The sequence below is a fragment of the Marmota monax genome, unplaced genomic scaffold (assembly GCF_021218885.2).
Source record: "Marmota monax isolate L192 unplaced genomic scaffold, Marmota_monax_Labrador192_F-V1.1 WCK01_AAM20220418_F8-fsc00020, whole genome shotgun sequence".
Lineage (NCBI taxonomy): Eukaryota > Metazoa > Chordata > Mammalia > Rodentia > Sciuridae > Marmota > Marmota monax.
The window spans coordinates 5,046,187-5,062,319 of NW_026692912.1; the positions used below are offsets into that span (position 1 = coordinate 5,046,187).

Consider the following 16,133-nt stretch of genomic DNA (forward strand, 5'->3'; position numbering starts at 1 on the left):
CACTTCACAGGCCTTTCCCGAAGATCAAATGAGACCAGAGTGTGAAAGCCCTTTGTAACTTGCTTCCTGTTTTTCCAAATATTATCTCTGAATTAAGTCAGATCATTCGCAATGTAAACCCTTGAACTTTATCTTTCTGTTTTCCTGAAGATACATAATCTTTATGTTGTGACTTAAAGTCTTGCCTTTGTTTTGCAGAAGATAAACACACAAATGCCTTAAATGTGCTTTTTTCCGTATTTGGCTAAAGTAGAAAGATGTTTTTCACTCATTGCCTATGTCTGCTATCAAGGCTTAATTTAATACATTTAACAAGTTCCAGGAAAACCCTGTTTTCACAGGAAAACATGTCTCTGCTGTCAAAAAACAAGCATAAAGCTCTCTTTGGCTGCCAGGAAACTGAATTTTGTGTCCAGGGGTCCACCCTCTGCAGCCAGGAAGTGTCCCTTCCCCAGCTCTGATATTCCTTTCTTCCTAGGGTTTACTCACCCTTCTTTGCATGTATAAGTGACAGTGCTCCCAAATGTGAAATTACTCCCAGTGATGACAGCATCTTTGATGGCAGGTGGCTCTCCACAGTAGATAAGATGACAGGTAGGTGGCCTTCTGTCCCAGCCGCCAGAAGCCGTGCATTCAATGAGGGATGGGCCCTGTAAGCTACAAGAAACAAGGACTTGTGATAATAAAAGCAAATGTGACTCCATTTTGTTTTGTGACTCCATCCTGTAAAACAACCATGCCAAGGAGAAGGGTCATGACTGGGGCAAGATGTTCTTTTCCTTTTGCCATAGAAATCTTTAAGAACATGGAACTACCTAATGGGGCATTGGTTCTGTAACTAGGGTTACGGGTTCTGTTTCTGTAACTGGGGTGACTGGGCTAACTGTGATTGGTTAGACTTCCCTCCACCTGACCCCACTCTCCCACTTCGGTAACCCAACTTGCTTGCATTGGCTGGACCCCCGAACATCCCTTTTGTGGTTTTCAGGTTATAAGGGGCGCCCTTGCAATTGTTTGAGGCTGATCAGGGGAACAGCTTTATGTTCTGGTCAGCCGCCACCGGTGTGCTTCAATAAAGGCTTGATTCGATTATATGTGAGTGGTCCGGAAGTCAGTTTATGAAACCCCGGGACGAAACTTTAACTATAACAGACTCTAGGTCACCATTACCATTGGTTAATTATTTACTGCTATGGAGACGAGTTAGAGAGACTCACAAGAAAATGGAGGACCTTTGAGAAGCTCTTGTATATAAAAAATGGTGTGTCTTCATATTTCATTACTTGATATAAAAATAAGGGGAATTTAAACAGGCCATATACCATTTAAAACAATAAAACAATAACCACTTGGTGCAAAGTAGAAGTTTAATGTGCTCACAGGTTGTGGTGTGGGGCACTCCAGACGTTGTGAATAGCACCTTACTTGAATGAAAAGTGTTGATAGGCTTATTAGGACCCAACTGGAAGGGAGACACCTGAGTAAACAGGTAATCAGAGTGACTGAGGTCAAAGGGCACCGTCCTTGCCATAAGCCTGGGCTTTTGAACCCTGTTGCTTGGGAAGACTTCCAGCCCTCCTTTAAAAACCTGGCGTCCCTGTGCCACGGAGCATCATTGTCTCATTCATTCTACTTCCTGCTTCCTTGATCTGTTTCTCTTCACGTGCTGTTGACCACCTTCTAATCACAACCTTTCTCTATTCCTTCATTCCAACACAATCACTAGCCATCAAATTAAACTATCAGTATTAAGAACCGAGACCCTTGTTCTAAAATTAGAGGACCACCCAGATTGTTCTTCCTTCTCCATTTCCTGCTAACCTGTTTGTTGAGCTATTCTCTATCCCAGCTCCTTATCAGCCATCACCATCTCACACTGAAAATGAAAGCAGAAACTGACCCCAAAGCCCTGGAGCCAGTATATTACATATCTTGGCTTTTTGTTTCTATAAATTGTAACATGTCTATAAGACGGGGAAGGCAGTTAGCTGTCTTCCCAGATTTGGCCAAACTGTGATGATATTTTATTTTTCCTTTTTATATCATCTTTCTCTCTCTCATTTCTGCTGCAAGTGGTGACTGAATTCAAGTACTCAGGCCCTCAGCAACCTTGGGCAACAGAACTGGTGCCTCCCTGGTAGGACTAACGCCTTCTGATGGAGTTCTTAGGAGATGGCCACTCCAAGGGCTTCACCAATGGTAGTCAGCCCTGGAAAAAGGGAAAGAAATGTTCCTGCAGCTAAGACACTTTGTTTCAGGACCCAGCTCTTCTTTCAAGCCAGGGTTGACTGCCCTTACCACTTTTGATAGACTGGGAAAATGAATTTTTATGAATCTACAGGCCTCAAATTCATTCGACCCGCTAAATTCTTGAGGGCTCTGCGTGTTGACCTCATTTTTTCTTTCCCTTGTCTTCTGGGACTTTTTAGCCAATGTGGAGTTCTTGAGCCAATTTGGGTTCTTGAACTGTTAGTCTGACAAGGAAATTTCGCCTTGTTCTTAGATAGTAATAAGTATTACTTCTTGCAGTCTGTATTTAAAATTATTGCAGTTCTGTGATAATGTACCTAAAAAAGTTCTAAGCCTGATGTCAGATAATTCTTGACATTAAATGTAAAATGATGAGCTTTCTACCAAAATGGTAAATCTTGGTCTGCATAAGGAGGACTCTAATAAACACTCTTTAAATGCGACTCTTGGATAGAACTTAATTACTTTACAGAAAAATTGGGTATTTTTTCTTGTCTGTCAAATTCTACCCAAGTTACAACTCTTAATGTTTTAAGATGTTAGTTACTGCCTGTTAAACTTAATTGTGAACTCTAGGTAAGCTTAGATTAAGAATTGTTCTTTCTAGACCTCTTTTTTGAAATTTTTTTTCAAATTTGGTTGAAAAGTGTCTTTTGATGACGACTTATAGCCATCTATCACTTTCTTTCCAATGTGGGAATCAGATCAGATCAATGGATAAAACAAGTCCACTGGTGACATAGGACTGGTGGGTAATCATAAAAGTCTTCAGAGAAACTCATTCAGAGATGGGGTAAGCTGTCATAATCAAAAGGGAGTCACGTGATAACCTGACCAAAAAATAAGGTGGAGTGACAGGAGGATTCTTATGCATGGCTATCTGGCACTCAAGTCCTGCCACTAGGTGGAGCCCTATCTTCAGACTTCGGATCTTTTCATTCCATGCCCTTGAAGCAATCCACACACCAAATGCAGTAATAAACAGCCAGCCAGATGAAACGGTGCCCCAAGTCTCTCAAGACTCTGGATGGACAAGCTGGAGGGGAACTGTAATGGAATCCATTTAAATAGAAAGTCACAAGTTGTTTTTCCATCTCCATTTCCTGCTAACCTGTTTGTTAAGCTGTTTTCTTCATCCAGCTCCTATAAGCTGTCATTGTCACACTGAAAATGAAAGCTGAAACTTCCCTCAAAGCCCTGAAGCCAACAGTTGAAAAATTCGATTGTAACATATCCCATGTGCCAGCACAGCCTGGATGAATCTAGTTACATATACTTCCTGGCTTTTTGTTCCTATAAATTACAACGTTTCTGTCGAATGTGGAAGGTGGTTTAGCTGTCACCCCAAATAAACTGTGATTAAATTCATTCTTCCTTTGTAAATTGTTTCCTCTTATTTATGATGTGGGCAGGTGACTGAATCCAGTTGGTCAGGACCCCACAGCCTTTGGCCTGGGCTCCAATAACCTGACCTTGCCATACTCTTTTACAACATCTCATGCAATGTTGAGTATTAGCTAAGTAAGCTGTTTATTTAAAAAAAATCCATCATAAAATCATTAAAACAGGTATTGTGGTATGCCTCACAGTGTTTGCTTTCTGTCTGAAGACTGAATGCGGAAGCAATTGAACCATAACGAATTCCCAGAATCATAGACTGAATATTTCTTTGGACTTTCCTATTAGCTAGGATCCAGGAAGCGTACACATTTGAGAATAGCTTTACATTTATAAAACATGAATAGACCTAGTGAGTAAATAATGAGCAATGTGTGTGTGTGTGTGTGTGTGTGTGTGTGTATGAAACTGGACTTTACCTGTATCCTCTCTCGCAAGAGTACGATGCAGTAGAAAGGTAGGTAAGTCCACTCAAATTCAATTTTCCATGGTCTATGTTTTCGGGACTGGAACACTCCACCAGTTCACACACAGGGAAAGAATGACTCCAAGAACCACTAGCAAGACAGGACAATTCTTTCTCACCAGCCAAAGTGTATCCTTTATTACACCTAAAGAAGATAGAAGAAAATTACAGAAAGTAATTTGCTTTATTTTGCATAATTTTATCTGTACCAAAAGCCTCTAAAATATATTGAAAATTTACATATATTGAAAAATTTATCTTTTTTTCCTATGGAAAGAATGTTTTTAAGTTCTGTTTATTTATTTATTTTTTCATTCAAGGTTGTCTACTGTATATGTTCCCTGGAGGAATCTTGCTAGGTAATAAAAGAAGAGGATAGACTCAAGAATTTGCTTGGCCTGAATGTTTTCTCTGATATAAGGAGGCTGACTCATAGTGGGTAGGGAGGGAGAGCATGGGAGGATAGGGAAGAGGGGTGGGAGGGAAAGGGAGTGGGCAGGGGATTAGCAAGGATGGTGGAATATGATGGACATCATGATCCAAAGTACATGTATGAAGACATGAATTGGGTGTTAACATACTTTATATACAACCAGAGATATGAAAAATTGTGGCATATATGTGTAATAAGAATTTTAATGCAAAAAACAAAGTACATGCATAAAGACATGAATTGGCGTGAACATACTTTATATACAAAGATATGAAAAATTGTGCTCTATATGTGTAATAAGAATTGTAATGCATTCCACTGTCATGTATTTAAAAAAAGAAAATCAATTAAAAAAAAGAATTTGCTTGGCCTCCAGTTTGTGTTATGGATTAGCACATGTAAACAGAAATGTCTTGGTTTGAGAGTTGTATGGACTAGTTTAGGTTCCTTATCCATCAGGCTTGGAATCAAAGCCCATTAATAGTATTCATGAGCCTAGAGTGCTTTTCTGCATGGCATCCTGCATGGGGGAGCTCGGGGCATTAATAGGTTACTGCTCAAGGGATTTAAGGATGCCAAACATGACTACCCTTAGGTTATTAGATTAGATTTCTTCACACTCCACATCATTCAATTAAGTCCATATTAATTCAAAAAACATTTTCTGGGGTTATTTCCCCCCTTCCTCCCAGTGTTCTATCACTGCTGGGACCGTCATCAACAACTCTGAACACTGTTTCAATTTTAGGCACTTACCTGAATCTCACTTTACTGCCGTAAGTAAATAATGACCCATCAATGTCACCATTTTCTGGAATAGCTGGTGCACCACAGGACAGAGCTAAAAGGAAGAAAATAAAAATCATGGCTTTTCTTTGACTGTGTGTGCAAAACATCTCTGAAAGCTTAAGGGTCAGCTCTAGATTTGTTTTTGTTCTGGATGTTTGTTTTGTTATACTTGAGCATGAGCCTAATACTTGGATATCAAGACAAATAAGACCAACACAATATAACACTGGACATGCCTACATCTTACCTATTGCCAGACACAAAAATATGGAAATTCACTTGACATACCTTCACAGTGTGGCAGTAGGTGATTCCATTCTCCAGACTCCAAACACGTGATTTTTGTAACTCCCACCAGCTGATATCCTTCCTCACAGGAAAATGTGACCTCGGCGCCCACTGTATGTATCTCGCCAGAAGAGTGGCCATTTTCTGGATTTCCTGGAGCCTTACATTTTTTAGGTTCTTGAAACAAAGTTTTTTTTTTTTTTTTGGAATAATAAGTAGTTTCACACAACCATACAAAGTCTCACAGCAAAAGAATTTCACTACAGTTGAGGCATACATGAAAACCTTGAGATAAAAGCTTCTCAAGGGAGATGCATAAAGGCCAGGTACACATTGGACATTAGGCCAGAAAATACATTTAATATGCATTTAAATAAGAATATTTGGAAACAGAAAATGATTAATAAAAATATATAAGGTTTATCTGGACAAAATGGTAGTTGTTTACTGGGGAAGTAGTGATGGTGTCAAGAGCATGGCTCAGAGGGCTTTACCCCTCCCACCTCACTCCAACTGCACACCCAGTTTGTAAAAAGCAATTGACTCGGTCTCAAGTGCATTGAAAGGTTGTATAACAGCAGATTCAAGGAAGTTATTAGCCTCCCTTTCCAGACAGACTGCATACCATAAGACCCTCCTATGTACAAATTAGGGGTGGGGGTCAGCCATCAGTGTAAAGCAGGGAAAATGGTTAAAGCAAGGTTTGAGGATAGAGTTCAGCAATATGAGAGAATATAATACTTGAATTCTCAAAAGGGAAGGGTATACTGAGTCAATCTTCCTAAAGGTCATCTGGCCAATGTAAGACAAGAATTTTAAATGAAACACTCTCAGAAAGTAAATGCAATTATAAGACTGGATTTTGAGAAAATCAGGGAAAGGTAAGAACAAAGATTCATGTTCAAAGATGTTTATTAAACTGTTTTTTTTTTTGAAGTGGATATCATCTGACATTAACATACAGAGAAAAGGTAATTATGGGAAATCCATAAAGTGGATTATAAAACAAGAACTAAAATAATATTCTCAAACTATCATGTGACTTAAATATGTACATGAAGTCATGTTAAAAGTAACTAAATAAGTTGCTTATTGATAGCATACAGAAAAACACTGGAGGTATATACTAACAGTAAATATGTCTGCATGGTGGGATGACAGACAATTTTGCTTTTCTATTCTGTTTTAGTAGTTTGCATATTCCCTCAAGGAAGTCGTATGGCTTTAGAATTAAGAATACTTGAAGACATTTTTCAACTTACATTTTATTTGACTCTACACAAATACAGATTAAAACTCTACTTTCTGAATCCATCATAAACTCACTTACTCTACCAACCGCATATATTTCCTTACCCTTCCCATATATCTATCTCTGCTAATGTAGTTGTTAATACATAATTTGCTGCATTGCTTATATTTCAGTAATAAATCATAACAACTGCCTGCAGTTTGAACCCAAATTTAGAGTACTTCTCTAGAACAAACCCTGGACTGGAGTAAACTGGTTTCCAAGCTCATTGTCTGATATGTTTGCCTTTTTGTCTATAGTAGTTGCCTTTTTATTCTGCTTTAATCATAGCATTTTTTCTCCTGCTTGGCTTTGTAGTTTTAAAAGTTTTTATTAGAAGTGATGTCTCTGTCTCTCCTATTGTGTACAAGCAGTCTCCCTGAGACTTTCTTTTGGTTTCTATATTAACTCATTTTCAGTGCCATATGCCTTTGAGCAGGAAGATTTTTGAAATTTCCTGTAGTTTGAATTTTGTTTAATTTTACTCATCCTTTAAAGAGAAGAGATGTATCTAAATCAGATATTTCTATAGGCAAGTTTTCTGACTTGTACTTTTTATTTTTAAATTTTTATTGGTGCATTATAAATAATAGTGGGATTCATTATGCTGATTCAAACTTGCACATAACATAATGTGACTTGTTCTTAAAGAGCACAGTGAGAGAACACAGATTTTCAGCCTGTGAATAGGATAATGTGTATAAATATCCAACATTCTCTGTTTAAGAGAAGATTTCCTTGCTAAACCTAGTTTACAATTCTATTTATATTGTCTGATGCTGACATTGTGTTTTTGTGGTTACTATTGTTTACATTCTCTCTTTCTTTGTGTGTGCGTGTGTGTTACAATGGGAAACATGGTAATATGTCATATATAACTCCTGGGATTTTTTTTCTCTGTCTCAAATTGTAGGACTATACTTTGGGGACCCATAGCCAGATGATATGAACAGTATTTTAAATTCCTCTTTACTTCTATCTTATTATGTTCTGGTAGTTACCCCTCATAGCAAATGTAGAAAGATACAAATGGTTGAGAGATGGGCCAGTACTGTCAAAGTTATTACAAAATATAGAGGTATGGTCAGGCATCAAGATGTCTATTTTCTTCAGTGATAAAATTTTGTGTGACTGCGGCAGAGGGAATTGTTGTTGGTTAGGATGTGATGAACCATTTTCTTGGTTCTGATTGAGGCAGAGAGGCCACTGATTCTATTCTTAAACCCATTCTATTATTCTTGAACTACGTAGACACTTCTTCAATATCCTGGTGATACATTGGATTGAGACTACTCCAGGAGCGGGAGCAGCCTGGACCCACGTATGCATCCCTACCACGTAGCACACTGCTCATGTGTAGGCATGCATGGGCTCTCTGTTTTGTTTTTCAGAAACTGGGAAGTTGGGAGAGGCACAGTACTGATTTAAAACACCTTTAGTTGTCACTAGTGTTTTTTTTTTTTATTAGATTCTATCTTTTGCATCTATCTGTATGCTCTTTGAAACTATTGTCTTATTTAAAATAACATAAATATATACTAGAATAAAAAATTGAAATAGGCATTTCTGGTGATACATAGATGAGTTACCTGCACAGTTTTTACCATCTCCTGTGTATGGCGGGATACAGGAGCACACATAGGATCCATTGGTGTTCAAGCATAAGGCGTGGTCACTACAATCTGACCCAACAGCACACTCATCCACATCTGAAATAAGACAGATGGCAAATATTCGAGTTGATTCACTTTTCCTATGTATCAAACATTTGTTTTCCCTTTTAAATCATTACCTATCTCTTAACGCATAACACTTTATATATTTTTATGAAATTTAAATGTAATAGTCATATCACATTCCAGATACACCATAAGAGTGATTATTTCTTTAGTTTACAGGTAGGCAAATAGAAGAATAGGGAAAGATATAGTCTTACTGTTGAGGCTGAGAAAAATTTTAAATATTTTTGGCACCTCTCAGGACAGCTGCTTTGTAATTATGGCTTGCCTAGAGTTTCCTGGGATAAGATGAAGTTAACAAAGGCATGCCATTGGAGCCTCAGGAATTTGTGGTAGCTGTTTCTCAAGGGGATAGAATAAACCCACACCAGTAACTACCAACATTTATCTCACCAAGGCATGATGGTGAAATGCCATTCCAGCTTCCATTATCTGTACAGAACATCCTTGAATCGCCCAACAAATAGTAGCCATTGTTGCATTGATAGGTTACTGTGCTGCCAGCATGGAAATCCTCAGCTGAATAAAAGCCATTCTCCAAGGGGGGAGGCACCCCACAGCTAATGCCTGGAATGTGACCAGAGAGCACACGACTATATTACGAGCACAATGCTAAAAGGACATCATATTTACATTAACCTAGTCCTATAGTATTTCAGTTGGACACAAATTTTCCATTGCACATAAACACTGGATTGAGAGTACTCCAGAAGCGGGAGCAGCCTGGACCCACATATGCATCCCTACCACGTAGCACACTGCTCACGTGTAGGCATGCAATTTATTCATTCCAAAAATAATTATGGGAGCTGGGCATGCCTGTAATTTCAGTAACTCAGGAGGCTGAAGCAAGAGGATTGCAAATTCAAGACCAGCCTCAGCAATTCAGAGGTGAGGCCTTAAGCACTTAGTGAGACTCTGTCTATAAAAAAATAAAAAATAAATAAACAACAACAACAAAAAAAACCCAGAAAACAACAATCAAAAAACCAAAAAGACAAAAAGGGCTAGAGATGTAGTCAGAGATAGAGCATCCCTGGGTTCAATCCCCAGTACCACACACACAAAAATATAATAAATAATTATGAAGGTCTACTACATTCTCCTACATACCAGGGTTAAAGCAGTAAACCAAAGAGATGATACTTTTGCCTTGTGGAGTTTATTGTCCAGTGAGGTAGACAGTCAAGAAGGTAAACATATGCTCTGTCAGGTGGTGATGGCTGCTGTCCCCCACCTACAATAGCAGTCTTGCCTCTATCCAACACTCTCCTTTTGTATTGCCCTACCATGATTTATTTTTCTAGCCCTTACCATTATTATTTACTATAAATAAATAATTGCATATTTTCTTGCTTATTTTTCTGCCCCTCTTACTAGAAATGTAAACTCCAGAAGATCAGGGATTTTGTCCCAACTACTGTATCTTCAGAACTTAGATCAGTGCCTGGTGTAGAGTAGGCACTTTAAAGACCATTGAATAAATGAATGAGTGATAAGTCAGCTTAAGAGACCTCCCTTGGCCTCCAGCCTGCATGGTCTGTGTTTTCCTCAAACCCAGTTCCTTGTACAACCTGGAGGAATTCACAGGTTGTGTCCTTGGATGTTCATCACCACGTCCCTTAAGGTGCCTGGCAGAGTTCCTCACACAAAAGGACTCAGTGAATATCTGCTATATTAGCCACTGTCAAGTATTTAGTTTTTCTCTAGAATTCCTGAAGGGTGTTTGCATAATTCCAATATTTTTCAAGAGCCACTGTAGTGATCAACGAAGACGGCTTACGTTCACAGTGAGGGAGTGGTTGTGTCCATTGTCCTTGATTCAGACAGTACTGCACAGGATTCCCGACCATCTGGAAGCCTGGGTCACAGAACAGACTGACTTTGGAACCTGGCTTTAAATCTACTGATGCAGTTCGTAGATGAGGTACTGATCCTTCTAAAGGTGGACAGTCTAAGGGCAGAGAACACAGGTGCAGAGCTGGTTAGCAACACAGCAGCAGTGCCATCAAGTCAGTGCCATCAAGTAAGATGTCCAAATCCTACTTTGTACCAACATGGAAGAGCCAGTCTACTGAGATTAGAACAAGTCACCACAGACCCTGTCATCATCAAAGGTAACAGGAAAAATGAACTGAGTCAACAAACAATTTTCCTTCTTTCAGCTGATGTCTGTTGAATATTTTTTGGGGTGTTTTCTTATTTTATCTTTTTAAAATTCGTTCTAATTAGTTGCACCTAACAATAGAATGCTGAATATTTTTAAAGGAAAAATGACATTTTAGTAATATTAATGAAATATTCTTATAAGTTACCAAAAGTCATGAATTCTAGACCCTTTTAAAAAACTCATTTAAATATTTTAAATTTTATGACACATCTTGATTACCCAGAGTTTGATTATCAGTGAGTGGAGGCCATACTTATTATATTTCTCCAAATTTCCCAGACAGCTGCTAGGAAATATAGAACAAAACCTTCTCAAATAGGAGCACAGAACTTTGGAGGGCATTTTAGACAAAGCAATTGTATTCTTTTTCTCATCCTAATCTTATTTTGCCTTTGCCAAATTTCCTTTCCAATTAATTTGTATCTTGTTATATGGGATGTATTTCAACATTAGAATAATCTTTTGGATGAACATAAGGTAAAGATGAATTACTAGTCAAAGAGTAGATTTACCACTATTTGAACAATTTGACCACTAGAGTATTATGAATTGCCTCTGTTGGCTATTAAACTCCAGGGTAATCAAGAGACATCCAAGTCTCACCAGAACAGAAGATGCTCTTGGGATTGATCTTCACCTTTCCCACAATTCCCGACAAGAAATCAGGCCAGGCCAACACGTTTCCCCTGCTGAGTTCCTCTGGGCAGGAAGTAGCCAGGGATTTCACCTGAAAGTTTAAAAGTACATTTTTAAATAAAGACTTACTTTCCCACAGAGACAGAGTTATTTTTTTTTAGTCCCATGAAAACCATTCACAGATTTTTGAAAGGTAGAGATAAAGGGAAACAGGCTTCTGCATGGTATGATTTCAGAAGCAAGAAGAAACTTCTCTTCCCTTTCTCCCACCATTCCCTCTCCAAATATTTACCCTATTAGGCTTGTTGTTGTCTGAAAATTTCAAATCCTGTGCATGCAGTTTCTTGTCTAAAGCTTTGCAGTTTATTAAGGGGCTGCAGAGGTCCCCTGCCATTTTATGTCTTTGACCTCTGACAGAGTTGGAGAAACAGGCTTGGAGAAATTCTGCCACTATAATCGTGGATAAACATTTACCAAGCCCTAATGATAGGTCAAGCAATACCACAAACGCACACTAGGTATTTTGTTCAATACCTTAAGAACTCTGCTATATTATAGTTCTATTTGTTGACATTTTATGGATAAGAAACTGAAGCTCAGAGAGGTGGTAAACACACTCAAAATCATCCCAGTGAATTTGTGACAGAACTGGGATTTGCACCAGGCTGTTTGACTCCAGACAGATCACTTACTTATTTGTTACTCTCTAAGGATGATATTTCACAGTCTTATGTTTCTGCACGTTTAGTCGGAGAGATTTGAAGGATTTATTCTTTACAACTCTTTCTAGTTCTGAAATTGCAAGGTTTCACAAGATACTCATTTCCAATAAAATTTTAGAATATCACCAAGCAACTAAAAAGGATAATCACTGAACATTATTATAGATAACTTCTGCCTAACTCAGGCCATAGCATCCAATGATATTGGTGATCAATTCTGGTAACCAAGAGCTCACAGTAAGATATGTCATCATTAGGCTGTTCCCATTTTTGCTGGGTTTGTACCTTTGCATCTCATTACTGTCATACACTGAAAATGGAATTGACCTGCTGTGGAGACAGAACATAGTCCCAGAGGTTGAGCTGGCTTATGGAGCCCACAAAAGATTCGGCTGGGCTGAATCCCTCGCCTTTTTTGTCTTGCTCTTGACCAAGAACTAAGGCACCGCCACCTAAAGAGAAAGAGAGAAAAACGGAGGAGAACTGGCTCGATGGTCTGTTACTCATAAAAAGCCGACTTTAGTCCTTTGAAAGTATAGTCAATACAAATGTCTGAGAGAAAACTATTGAATAGCAAGGATGGTGGAATGTGATAGACATCATTATAAAAGTACATGTATGAAGACACAAATTGGTGTCAACATACTTTATATACAACCAGAGATATGAAAAATTGTGCTGTATACGTGTAATAAGAATTGTAATGCCTTCTGCTGCCATTTATTTTTTTTTAAATAAATAAAACACAAAACTCAGGACCATACCATATATGATGTCTGAATTCTAATTTTCTTCTCAAATATGTTCTCATTTCATGAGTTTCAATAGCTTTTTTATGTCTTATGAATGCACAAAAATCTCTTTGATTAATTAAATAGTAATTTGTTTAAGTATTTCAATAGTTACTTACTACAGGAGAATAGAGTTGTTTCCAAGTTTGATATGAAAATAACACAGACATAAACATATTGACACATAAACATACATTCAGATGGTTGATTATTTCTTTTAGATTGATTTCCTGTAGTTGAATTGATAGTAAATTAGGAGATAGGAAGTAGCAAATGAAGTGAGTTTTCTAAGACTTTTGAGGTAAATTTCTAAATTGCTTCTCAGAAAGTCTATCAATTTTCATGCCTGTCCACACTCTATACAAGTGCCCACCATGTTGGATCCTTACTAATTGTATTGTCACTGTGACAAGAAATACAACAGAGACCTCAAAGTTGGTGTGTCTTAAACCAGATGCAGAGTTAGTCCCTTCTCCTTTCCCTAGAATTCTTATCTCAGTTAACAGGCTCTTCCATAAACCTGGGCACCCAATTGAAGGCAGTCAGTTATTGGTATGTGCTGAATTTTGTCGTTCCCCAAATTTGTTTATTGAAGCACTACTCCCTGCTGTAATAGTATTTAGGAAGCAATTATGTTTAGATGAGATTGTGAGAAGGGGACCCCATGATGGAATTAGTGCCCTTAGAGAAGGAACACCAGAGAATTTACTCTCTCTCCCTGCTACGTGGGGACACGGTGAGAGGATGGCTATGGATAAGTCTGGTAGACAGCCCTTGCCAGAAACAGACCATGCCGGTACCCTGATCTCAGACCTACAGCTTTCAAAACTGTAAGGAAGTAAATTTGTTATTTAAGCTACTATGGCATTTGTCAACGGCAACCTGAGTAGACTAAGGGCCACGAGAACTCTGCAATGATGGACCCATTCTTCCTGCTGTGATCAGACAATCATCTTCTCAGGTGGTTGCTATAAGAGTTTTCTAGTTTTATTTTCCTGTTATTCAATCTACTTTTCAGCCTTCCATCAGAGCTTAATTTAAATAAAAAGACATAAAAGATATTTTTAACCATATAAGAAATACACCTATTATAAACATATCATGAAAGAATAGAGAATAAAAATCACCTGTGATCTCACTGGCCAGAGAAGAGATGGTTGAAAACAAGAACATACTATGTTATACACAAATAGAAACCACCATCTCACTTCACTTGCTACTTCCTATCTCCTAATTTACTGAAGGAGAAAGTATATATTCCTGGAGGGACATAAGCAAACTCATTATAGCCTATTTCCAGGTTATATCTTAGCTTCTTTCTCCACCATATTTTCTTTTCCTTCCCTGTTCACCAGCTCTATGAAATAGCCAACCCTGCCTTCTCACACAAAACCCCTTTGTGGGGCTGGGTTTGTGGCTCCATGGTAGAGCACTCACCTAGCATGTGGGAGGTGCTGGGTTCAATCCTCAGCACCACATAAATAAATAAATAAATAAATAAATAAATAAATAAAATAAAGGTGTTGTGTCCAACTACAACTCAAAAATATATTAAAAAGACAAAACAAAACCCATTGTGGCTCTTTGTCTCTATGCAGAGATCCTTCCATCTGAGCCACCTCTCCCCATCCTCCTGCCCAGCCACCTCTGACTCATCCTTACGACACAGGGTAGCCAAATCCAGCAGAAGCTTATGAGGCTGCTGGTGGTGTGCTGTCTACAATATCAGGCACCAGACTCACACAGTTGTAGAAGTAGAGCTGAGAACTGTACTGGCCCTGGGAGTTTATAATTCTAAGAGAAAATACACAGACATTTTCCAATTGAGTGTGCTTAATGAACAGTGCAAGTGTACAGATGATAGAAGAACCAATAGAAAGGGTTCCATGAGGAAGGGCAGGGCTCAGGGAAGGCTTTCAGACTTGTACCTTGATGAGCAGTGAGAGTAATCTCATGCTGAACAAAGATATGAAGAGTCTCTAGGTAATGGAGTGAGTAAAATGCAAGAAAGAATAAAATAACACGGTGAGTCTGAGAGATACTGAGGATGTCCATTCACAACCCCTTGGTCTCTCTAGCACTTACAGGTGCTTCTGTTTCTAAGGCTCCTGCTACTTCCGTGGATGTGTACCAGCATGCCAATTTAAGATGAAAGGCATGAATAGGGCACAACCACCAGCCAGAGGAGTTAGATTCTAGAAATGCACTTCAACTTTCATGAGCCTCTGTCTCCTTTATCTCTAATATGATAATAACTACTCCATTATCAAATTCACAGGATCATCGGGAAACCCTTGAACAAAACTGTATAGCAGGATTATTTGTTTTAAAAGGTAACTAGGCATGAGTAGTATTACAAAGAAGTTTTGGTTTTAATATTGGGTTCCTGTTCAAATATATTTTACAAAGAGGCAGCTGGCAATAGAATAATGTATTTTAAATTTATCAAGAGTGCTTTCACTACAATCATATTAAAATATTGCCCTACTCTTGTGATCATGTGATTTTCAAAAGCAGCTTTGGTATCGATCGACTTCCCAATACTGTTACTCTGCAATGATGTGTCTGATGTTCTAAGTTGGTCTCTATATCCCTTCTCCTAGCTTCCAAATTAACCTTTTCAATCTTTACAAATCATCTCCACTACCTAAATCCAGCAAACCTTGTGAGCTTTCTTCTCTCTCCTTTTCTCAGGAAAAACAAAAGATATTTGTTCCCTTCTATATATAGCTAGAGCTTCCTCTGGGCTGTGGTTTCTGCACTGGTTCTTTTTTTTTAAAATATTTTTGTTTGTTTGTTTGTTTTTAGTTGTATTTGGACACAATACCTTTAATTAATTAATTAATTTATTTTTATGTGTTGCTGAGGATTGAACCCAGTGCCTTGCACATGCAAGGCGAGTGCTGTATCGCTGAGCCACAACCCCAGCCCTGGACTGGTTCTTGACAGATGCTCAGTGTGAGTGGATACACTGAAGCATCATCCATCTCCTCAACTACTCCAGCATCATTTAAGGGAGAGCTGCATTCTCCCTTGTTTTCCATTTATCCTAAGTTTGTCTCCCAGGAGAAGAGCAGAAAATGCTTTTTACTGTGTGTTGTTTGCTGTCTGGCTAGAGATCCCTTTGCTCTTTAGGGGCTTTCCCACATGCCCTCTTGCT

The 16,133-nt window shown here is 38.4% G+C and overlaps 1 protein-coding gene across 1 annotated transcript in view; it reads right to left on the reverse strand.

Moving 5' to 3' along the window:
- Positions 1–16,133, reverse strand: part of Svep1 (sushi, von Willebrand factor type A, EGF and pentraxin domain containing 1) — a 177,261-nt gene that overhangs the window by 40,120 nt on the left and 121,008 nt on the right. The window contains exons 28-36 of the mRNA XM_046451540.2: positions 12,510–12,634; positions 11,428–11,551; positions 10,438–10,608; positions 9,048–9,221; positions 8,505–8,624; positions 5,625–5,801; positions 5,304–5,388; positions 4,068–4,259; positions 490–657 (exon numbers count right to left, since the gene is read on the reverse strand). Of these exons, the coding sequence (XP_046307496.1) occupies positions 490–657; positions 4,068–4,259; positions 5,304–5,388; positions 5,625–5,801; positions 8,505–8,624; positions 9,048–9,221; positions 10,438–10,608; positions 11,428–11,551; positions 12,510–12,634 (1,336 nt within the window). The remainder of the gene's footprint in view (positions 1–489; positions 658–4,067; positions 4,260–5,303; positions 5,389–5,624; positions 5,802–8,504; positions 8,625–9,047; positions 9,222–10,437; positions 10,609–11,427; positions 11,552–12,509; positions 12,635–16,133) is intronic.